This window comes from Primulina tabacum, chromosome 2 (assembly GCF_025594145.1).
Source record: "Primulina tabacum isolate GXHZ01 chromosome 2, ASM2559414v2, whole genome shotgun sequence".
Classification (NCBI taxonomy): domain Eukaryota; kingdom Viridiplantae; phylum Streptophyta; class Magnoliopsida; order Lamiales; family Gesneriaceae; genus Primulina; species Primulina tabacum.
Window position 1 is genome coordinate 6,235,494 of NC_134551.1, and position 11,176 is coordinate 6,246,669.

The 11,176-nt window shown below is 32.6% G+C and overlaps 1 protein-coding gene and 1 pseudogene across 1 annotated transcript; one reads left to right on the forward strand and one right to left on the reverse strand.

The window, feature by feature from the left end:
- The first annotated feature begins 1,293 nt into the window (after window positions 1–1,293).
- On the forward strand, window positions 1,294–2,087 carry LOC142537342 (auxin-responsive protein SAUR76-like; annotated as a pseudogene).
- A 4,939-nt stretch (window positions 2,088–7,026) lies between these two features.
- LOC142528242 (pectinesterase inhibitor 3-like) lies at window positions 7,027–8,009 on the reverse strand. The gene has a single exon (XM_075633279.1). It carries the CDS (start codon window positions 7,854–7,856, stop codon window positions 7,296–7,298), a length of 561 nt encoding a protein of 186 aa, XP_075489394.1. The 5' UTR covers window positions 7,857–8,009; the 3' UTR covers window positions 7,027–7,295.
- Window positions 8,010–11,176: the final 3,167 nt, after the last annotated feature.

Here is an 11,176-nt window from a genome sequence, read left to right on the forward strand (position 1 = left end):
GAGTTTACGTGACTGCACTCTTTTTCCCTTACTATGGTTTTTATCCCAATGGGTTTTTCCTAGTAAGGTTTTTAACTAGGCAATATAAAAACACGTAATGAAGACAATCATTGTATTATGATCATCATCACAAGAGGGAGTGTTGAAAATGTGAAAAATATTTGTGTTGAAAATCATAATGTTGAATGTTAAAAATTAGGTAAAATTAGGTGTTGAATATTGAAAATTAGTGTGTGATGATGTATGTAATGATGAAATTTTTTTTGGATTTTTTTCCAAAGAAATCCTATAAAGGTCTCCGTTTGTAAAGATTTGAGACAATTGAGTTGAGAGAAAAAATATAATAAAGTGTGTAGTTTGATAATTTTGAGAGTTTGAGATTTTTATTTTTTAACATAAATTTTTACGTTTTCATAACAGTTCTGAAAATAAATTAATAATATTAGTTCATTTTTTGTTACAACAATATTAACTATATAAAAGGACTCATATGAGATAGTCTCACGATCAATATTGTGATATGAATTTCTTATCAGGCTAGACTAATGAAAAATATTACTTTTATGTTTAAAATAATAATTTTTACTATTAAATCAACATATCTCATCAATATAGATTCGTGAAATTGAGTTACTGTATCTATAAATTGGAATAAGTTGGAAATGGACATCCATCAACATTGTTTGGACCTTCTGCTCCAACCACTTCACACAAGACCCTTTGGAAAATATTTTTTTATTTATGAAAGCCAAATAATACATGTATTCCTTTTAAAGATTTTCTCAAATATATTTTTTATTTTAAATTAAATAAATAATTACTCGGAAAATAATATCATATTGTATTTTCAAAGTGTAAAAAAAGTTTAAAAAATCAACCAATCCAAGTTAGACTGATATTTTTCTATTCAATTTTTGAAATATACTCGTACAAAATACCTTTTAGAAGAATATAACAACGATAAAATAACCAATTTAGTTTTTTTAAGGTATTTATTTTTTCGTTTTATTCATTTAACTTGTCAAAGTTTTGTTTTAGTTTTATAGCTTCGTTTTTCGTTGGTTTTTCGTCTTATTTTATCGAAGTGTTGATATATCATCGAACATATTAGTATTTTTTGATATCATATCAATGCTACGCTGAAATATGACAAAAAGACTATTTAAAAAAATAAAGTAATAAAATTAAGAGTACCCGACTTTAAAGTTAGAGGATGAAAATATAAAACGAATTTGACAATTTTCTAGATAAATTAATTTGGAAAATCTCAACTTTAATTACGCGAGTCCCATGTGTTTGAGACTTCCTAGTCACTCCTCTTTATATAACTACCAAACCTTCTCACGCAATTTCTGAACACATTTAAGCAATTATTTCTCTTTCAACATCACTGCAACAATGGCGAAGGGAGCAGGAAAGCTGACCAAGATCAAGTCCGTGCTCAAGAAAATACAATCCTTCAAGCTCGGCCGCCCCGACACCAGCTCCATCGCCGCCGCAAACAATTCGTCCGATGCCTCTTTCCACCCCACCTCCAAGGATCTCCACCCGGTCTACGTCGGGAAGTCGCGGCGGCGAATACATGATTACCACCGACGTCATGGAAAACCCTCTCTTCCGCGAGCTGGTCCAGCGGAACCCCGTCGGAGGCGATGAGAAGTCGATCACCGTCGGCTGTGAGGTGGTGCTGTTCGAACACCTGCTTTGGATGCTGGAAAACGCCGATCCTCCGCCGGAGTCTCTGGATGAGCTCGTCGAGTTCTACGCCTGCTGACGGCTAATAACCGTCGGTGACTGAAACAGGGAGGTGGCGGTGATTGATCTGTGGTCATCCCCACATATGTTGTATAGTTTTTTTTCCCAAAAAAATATTTTTGTCCTTTGTTAATAATGCCACAGTTAGCGGTGTGGATTATACTTTGAGCAAAAAAAAAATTAGTAAATTCACGGTGAGGATTAACCGATTAACCCATTTTTTACACTGATAATCTCCGTGATTAAGCCTTTAATATTAATTTCTGTGTACTTAATTGTATTTGATTTGTAATCTGATGTCCCTGTTATATTGTATATACCAATTTTATTCACGTTCCAATTTATATTATTCATGTATAACTTTTATATAAAATTGATTCATAAAACACAATATATAGAAAATAATTATAAGATATTCAGAAAATGGATGAAATAATATTAAATGGGGAGCTCAAGTGATAGTCTTGCGACTGTCGGGAATTTAGATGTTTTTGTTTCTGTTGAAGATGTCTTCATACCATAAGCTAATTAAGAATTAATTTGAATAGTTGATTTGGAACTATTAAAATATCAAGAGTGAGTCTCTTGTGAGACGGTCTCACGAATCTTTATTTGTGAGACGGGTCAACCCTATCGATATTCATATTAAAAAGTAATACTCTTAGCATAAAAAATAATACTTTTTCATAGATGACTCAAATAAGAGATATATCTCACAAAATACGACCCGTGAGATTGTTTTACACAAATTTTTGTGGAATATCAAATATTTCAGGTTTCAAAGGAAATTTTTTGTGGCTATTTCGAATTATACTTTGAATATGAAGTTTGAGAGGAGGAAATAGTTCAAGGAAAATGAAAATTATACAATAAATGAATTTAATAAGAAATAAAGATAAGAGTATTCTTGAAAATGACACAAAAATTGAAACTAAACATATATTACAAAGTGTATTTTTTTAAGTAAAAACTAATATTTTTGACCTAAAGTCGTTAATCATAATATTGATAGTATTATATTATTCATGGATGACTTGCGAGCTACTTGTTCCTATAAGGGAAGGAACGTTGCCAGGCAACCCAAATGCAGCAGTACACAGAATGTAACACCGCATGTTCTCTCTGCACATATCTTTTAAGTGATTAATGTAGCAGTTGAACTCAAATGGATAAACATACCTGAATATATATATATACGATTTCAGGGATAGAAGAGGGGTCCATCAGATTCTATTGCACGAAAACACAACCTTGTTTAGTTTAGGAATCTGCGAAACAGTCGAGTAGAGTCGCACGCTTTGAAGCTGCTACATGTCTTGTAATAAGTCAATCTATCGGCAACCCCAGACGTCAGAGAGCATCCACACGGAATCATACTCCCGATTTTAATTCAACTTCCGACACCCTACATGATAACATTAATTGCGTACTTTCCACATCACGTACACAAGGAGGCAATCACCGAAAAGGGTCAAAATGAAATTCCAAAAAAGAAACCTGAGTAACATGTTTGAGTCAGCTGTCTGCAAAATACACACACTACCCGTATTTGCATACGAACGCCACTGTTTGATGATACTTATGAGGAAGTTATCATTATGTTCCCCTGGGTTGTGTCTACAGGCTTGAAATATTTCAATTGCCTCAACCCAAAAATGGTCATCATCACCGTGAAGATTTCGTTTTGAGGTTGTATTTGTAATTCTTTGGAATTTAAACTTCGGTGATTTGGAAAATAAAGTTTTTGAATTTCATGGGAGGTAATTGAAATTATTATCATCCAAATAAAAAATCAAATTCAAACAACACGTACTATATTATCATTCCAAGTGCTTATCACTCCCAAACGGTACCGAGCTTATATGGACTATCCGTCCATCAGACGGGCCTATGCACAAAATGGATCGGATCTTGATCGCACAAAGAAGAGCATATCTTTGCAATTATGTTGGACGAAGGAGAGAAAACAAGTTCAAATTGACAAGGGATCTAAAGCATATGTTAATTTAAGATGACATCAATATCAAGGGGATTTAACTCCATTATTACTTATCGATGATGAATTTGAAATTTTTCAACGGTCCCGAATTCAAGTTGATTCTATTTCGCCTCTTCCTCAGAGAAAGACGATCAAACAATTCCCAATCATGGTCCTTGCGGATGGGATCATCCATATAATATACAAAAATAAACTCCAGATATTTGATATCTTTCTCTTTAAATAAGATCTCAATTCCAGCGATGGTTTCATTAGATATCTTACAATTAGAATCCCTCTTTTTTCCGATCCAGTTCCTCCACCACTGCGAACCCCAGTTAGATTCAGGCATGCTACACTTTTTAGTTATTGGGAAAACCCAAGTGCTCTCTTTCGGATTCAGGAAACAACTCTCATAGCTCTTTTTTCCTTTTGAAAGATACAGGAACAAAACAAGACCCAACCGATTCTTCCAATGTATCATTTCTGGGTCCAATGGAATTCATAGGTATAGGAAGAAATTGAAGCCCAAAACAATTGCGTGGGGGTTAAAACGCACGCTCTATGCTTTTCCCCAGCTTTCCCTCTAGTAAGTAGCAAGTCTAGGTAGGGGGTGAGTAAAATTTCGGTTTAATGGAACAAATTGATCAAGTCGAACTAATTTGGAAGTTTGTTTTTATTTCTAAATATAGATTATTTCGATTAAATTAGTTATGTTTCGGTTTTTGAACTGGTTAAAACGTTTCAGGTTTTTATTTTTTTAAAATTTAAATTTTCGTGGCCCAAATTATAAAATTTGTTTGAGCATTTCTTTTACACTTTGTTACGACCTAAATTTGTTAAGGAAAAAATTCTACAAGTTTCATTCTCTCCTCCAAAAAAATAATATATAATAAAAAAGTTTAAAAGCCTTCATTTTTTTTAAAAAAAATCCAAATATTTTTTTAATAAAAAAACGATTATTTTGGTCGTCGAATGAAAAAAACACCGGTAACCGAAATTATCGATTTTTTTATGAGTTCGGTTTGTTCAATTTTCAGTAGTGAAAATGGGTCGATTCGATTGATCAGAAAAGTTTCGATTAGTTGTATCTTGATAAGTTTGGTTAAGTTTTAACCAACTGTGCACCCCCATAAATCCATGTATAGATTAGAGGAGTTTTATTTCAATTTTAATTGCTATAAATATACACAAGTGCAATGAATGCCTAACAACTCATATTAAATTCAATTTTGATATTTTGTTGGGTCGTTCTGCTGTATTGCCCCATATTAAATAAATGCCTTTTAATCCTATCAAACAAATTGTCTTTCGCCCCCCCCCCCCCCCCCCCCCCCCCCCCCCCCCCCCCCGGCACTAGATTATCATTTATCGACACAATAACAAAACCTTGACCTAGATCTGGTGATGGCATCGAATTTAACCTTGTACTCGAAGTAAATACTTATGATGTCGGGTCGTTAATATTTAAATATTAATAAATATATCGAATTTTCAAGAAAATAGCATCGGACATATTAGCATTATCCGATATTATGTTATCATTTTTTTTTGTCATGTTATCGTACGATGGAAAGAGACTAAAATTTAAAGAAATAAACAAATTAGTATAATAAGAGTGTAGATTGTCATATATATGAACAAAAATGAAGATTTTACACGTAACACTACTAAAAATGTTTTTCTCTAAAAAAATTGATAAAACCCAAAAACAAAAAGGCCAAGTTAAACAGAATCGTAATTTTATAAATGACTCGATATTAATTTCATCGACGTTTTAAAAAAATTCTTCACCGTTGCGATATTAGTTAAATTTGTTACAAGATATATCGAACGATAAAGTACAGTAACTTTCGTAAAAACCAATGAACTAAATGGTGAAGAAAACACAGTAGAGCAAAGTTTAAAATAAACTAAACCGAGGTATGTACGAAATACAATGTCCTTAAACAGATTCGTTCCTTCCTGTATGTGCTTCGAAGATCGTCTTGGACGTCTGTTTCTCAGGATACAACGGAATTACCAGCAATGACTTAGCACGAGACACTACTACGGCGAACTGAAAACGTACATTTACTTTATCACCGATAATTAACAGATGCCAAATGAAAAGCTAATAATATGAAATGCAAGATAATACTTGAAAGGGATAAGATTTTCATATATTTGAAATGAGAAAATGAACACAATATTTATAAGCCCCAAAACGGGTACCAAGAGTCATGCAAGATTAATTAACTCAATTAATCTTCCAATTAACTCAAGAATATGAAGAGTCAAAACTCTTCAATTAACTCAAGAATGTGAAAAGTCAAAATACAATTCCACAATAATGAGGCACAACTAACTCAAAATTGTGAAAAGTTAAAAGACACACTCTCACATTCACAAGACATAATTTTGATTCAAATTTTCAACAAAATTTGATTAAAACGATTGTCAAACCGTATAAGTTGACTACGCACGATCCATTTTGAATCCGTTAATATAGCTTTTCCCCAAGTTTTGTTGATATAGGTATTTTGAACGGGAAATGATCAGTTTCGAAGTAATTAAATGTTGTTTATCTCATTTATTTTTATTGTAACAGAAAAAAAATTACTATAATTTTCATGATTGGGGACATCACATAAAAATGAGTAGGTCTCTCGTGAGACGATCTCACGAATATTTATCTGTGAGACGGGTTAATCCTATCGATATTCACAATAAAAGTAATATTTTTTCATAGATGAATCAAATAAGAGAATCGTATCACAAAATACGACCCGTGAGACTGGCTCACACAGGTTTTTGTCCATAAAAATTTTCATTACTGATTCCTTTCCTTGTGTACGCTTCTCATCCAAAGCCTAATTTCTTGAAACGGAAGGTGATATTTTTGGCTCAGTATCATTTGTTTCGTGAGATACGACAACTACAACTCTAACCATAGCATAGATCCGGCAAAGAAAATCATGCTATCAACAAAATAAGATTAGAAATAACATGTCACCATCCAATTGAGAATCTACCAACCAAACTAGGATTTAGTTCATGCTAATCACATGAGTATTATCTATATCTATTCAACAATAATTTATGTATGAACGATCATATTTCATCGCTCAACATACGTGTCATTGGCTGAATGGATGAGAACTCATCTCGTATAAAAAGCATCTACCAAGCCCCGAAAATAGCTCGGCCTAAGAACTAGGAAGTACCTTAATTAATGACAGTATTGTCAATGTTTTGAAAAAGGGAGGCGGGTTAATTAATGACGTTATTGACTTCAATACGACATTAAAGAATGTCACAAGCAAATAAAACATTTTCTTGTAATTGTAGAAAAACATTTAATGACTACATTTAACAGACAATTAACGAAATCTTTAACAACTCGAGCATGAATATTATACATATCATCAACAATAATATATATATATATATAATTAATATATATTTAATCTTAAAACACCAACATTAACAGACTAGCATGTGAAATGGTGCACACACATACATATCTAGAGGGAGAGGGAGAGGTATGGTTGATCTTTCAACCAGTAATTCGACGTGGAGTTTAAGGAGACTCGTCAAGAAGATTGATGAGATATAGCGCGTTGCTAGTGACTCTGGCCACGTTCGTGATCCTCCGACGCACGTCGGCGCGGAGATTAACGCCGATCTCCTGAAATCCGTCGAGACAAGTGTCCTCATTCGTCAAGGCGGCGCTGACCCACGTCTCGGCATTGCTCATCTGCCACCGGAAATCCCCTCCGCGGCGGAGGTGCTGCAGATCCGAGAGTGTGTTGCTCAGTTCATCCATGGCGTCCCCCATTTGCTCCACGCAATCGCTCAAGGCTCCCCGTGCCCTCTGGCCGCGAACCGGCAGCTGGGAGAGGAACGATGAGCCTCTGCGCACGTGTGCGAGGCTGACCCTGACCGCGAGCTGAGCTAAGTCGCGGGGTGTGCTGGCGGAGCTTCCGTACGTCGAGAGTGTTCTGAGGCAGATGTTAGGGTAGCTTGCGTGGACGCAGGAAGAGCGAACTAGATCGTGCCTGTAGGCGGTGTGGGACGAAGTTGTTTTGAGTAGTAACATGAAGAGAAAAAGGGGCAGAAAAAATTGGAGGCCCTTTGCCATTACGGTTCCGGTGAGAAATGCGGCCGTTTGTGGTTGCCCTCGCGGTGGTTATACGGCGGCGGCGGCCACTGTTTGTTTGTGTGGCGATGGCGGTCGGGACAGTGTGCGAGTGTACTGCTAGGTAACAGATTCTGAGATGAGGAATATGGTATGGGTGGTTGGGATATTTTTTTATAGGGGTGGGAGACATTAAAGTGGCCCAATTTAATTAATTATAGGACAAAGTTTTAGTTGGATTAATATGCTACCTTAATTATTTATACCAAAATATGGTCCATCTATGCTACACCTAATACTTTTATGTTTTAATCAGATTTAAAAGCCCAAGTTTCATTTAGAGGTCTGAAAAAATACCGAAATATCGAAAAATCGTACCGAAAAAATATCGAACTTACTGAAAAAATCGGTATACCGAACATTTCACCGTACCGAAATCGGTATGAAATATTTTTTTTTGTATTTCGGTATATACTGAAATACCGAAAATAATTTATTATTATTATTTTTTTTTAAATTTAAGTTCGGTATACCGAAAAAATGTCGGTATACCGAGTATAACGACAAAATTTTCGGTGTCGGTACGGTACTGGTATGAAATTTTTCCATACCGAAAATTCGGTATACCGAATGTGCGGTATACCGAATTTTCGGTATCGGTATGAAATTTTTCCATACCGATATTTTCGGTACGGTATACAGTACCATAGTTCGGTACGGTATACCGTACCGTACGCACCCCTGGTCCCACTTAAAAAATTGAACACTCAAAAAGAGTTTTTCATAACATAAAGATGTCATATCTATTTAGATTTTTTTATATTTTCAACAATTTTGTTCTCAATTATTATATGATTATTGAGATTTAAAGACAAACAAACTCTCATAATTCATATTTTCATGTTAAATATTTGGCAAAAACTTGTATGAGACGATCTCACGGATCGTATTTTGTGAGACAGATATCTTATTTGGGTCATTAATGAAAAATATTACTTTTTATTGTGAATATCGGTAGGATTGACATGTCTCACATATTAAGATTCGTGAGATCATCTCACAAAAAACCTACTCTAAACAATTTTGATAGTATTAACATCATCTTTTTTATTAACTTCGTTCATAATGAGAGCTTGAAATTTTTGTTGCTAAAAAATTGCTATGAGGTCAATGATTATTGACTATATCTAACAAAAATAAATAAATTATGTCGGCCGTAACAATAAATTATATTACTTTAAAATTTTGGAATGTAATAGTAAATTAATTAATATGTATGCAAGTATTTATGTTTCACTTGTGTAATTTAAATTAATTTTATCAACGAAACTAGCCAAATTGGTCATCGAAGTAACAAATTCATAACTGGTGTTTTAAAAATTATATGGGAATTTATATTTATTAAAGTTTATCTCATCAAATATAAGCAAAAAATAGAAAGAATTTTTTTAAAAACTTATCATTTTTTGGAAATAATACAAATCAAAACAAAACATAAATTTAATGAAAGTTCTCAAACAAAAAATTCCTTAGAAATTCTCAATATCAATTTTAATAATTAAAAGAAAATTATAATACTGAAACATTGGCTTGCGTGAAATCATAGTGAATAAAATGATTAACAAAAAATTTATATTTGTATAAAATCTAAAAGTCAATTTATGATTGAGAAAAAGTGAAATTCCTAACTTTGAAATTTTTGGCCGCATTTAGTTGGATAACGATTGTTTTGCAATATGTATATGTGTATATTATTCGTATTATATTATTAAGTGTGATATCTTTAGAATGACTATTCGAAAGATACTAATATATTTAATTACATAATTACATTTTTTACCCTACTAAAAATATCATCAAGTCACTTCATATGTCACATAGAAAAAAAGCTAAACAAAACTTCTATTTTAAATCGAACAACTCTTTTAAATTGAAAATAATTTTGTGTTAATTGTTTAATATTATTTGATTAAATTAATAATAATAATAAATACATCATGTATATTTTTTTATTAATAATTTTTGATTTGTTAAATTATTAATTAGTGAGGGATTTAATTTTAATATCACTTTTGTGTAATTTGATTATACCGATAAGGGGTTGTGAGTTAAATATACAGTATATATTTGAAGTAGAGAAATTTCAAATTCATGAAATTCATAAACATCCAAATCTTCTATAATATTAATACTTATATAATATCATCTTTTAAAATATTTCAATCCTATATTTATCCACACTTTCAAATTCAATTACATCTTTACCTATATATTTAAATTTTTAGATGTATAAATCACCTCTAATAAAAAAAATATGGAGAAATAATTAATTTGGAAAGAAAAATTGTTATATTTAAATAGTTACTCCAACTTTATAAATACGCAACGCGTGCAAAAAAATGTTAATAAAAATAATTTGGTTGTTCAACATTGAAATGAAATCCGATTTAAAAACTTTCAATCCAAACACATCACTAGATCTAACTCCTCTAAATTTCTAATTAAGGGATACATGGGATCGCCGTGACCTCGTCATTCACATTGGTTTAGATGCTTAAAATTAAAGTTCAAAATGGCCGGTTCGAAAATTGTGTGTAATTTCGCGTTGCGGTCGTCAAAGGTATGAAGTAGCCAACTCAATAATTTTTGAGTGGTTAAGTAATTAACACACACACACATATATATATAATTTTGATATGATGTCCACCAACTTTATTTACATCTGTGACCACGGTTGACGTGACTCTCAACTAATGGCTGTACAATTTTGATATACTTTATCACGTTCAATAGATGATCGTCATATCAACTGTGGGCACATAAATGAGTACAATAATTGAACAACATATCAAAATTATATATATTAATATACATATCAGCCAATATACATATGGACAAACATCTATAATTTTCAAATGGTTCTTTATATTAATGAATGGTCACATGAGTACGTGTTATTACATTATATATACACATATACATAGTTAATGTATTCTTTGTGTTTCTATGTGCCTTGGAAACTTGAGAAGTCTTTCTACTTAAGCTGGACCGGACCTTACAAACTAGCTTAGTATTTTGTAAACTCGTAATTTAACAGATGAACCCAAAAAAAAAAAAAAAAAAAAAACCGAGCTTAGTATCGCTAGTTTCTTTAGTCGATGCATATATGTTTACTATATACAATTTAACAGATACAGTTTGTTACATTTGTATCTAATGTCATTCTTTTCAACCGCAAAATCAATTGGTAAGAAGCAAATAAAATCGATGAGTTGTGACCACCAAAGCCAAATGAATTTGACAATGCAACTTTGATGTCCAAG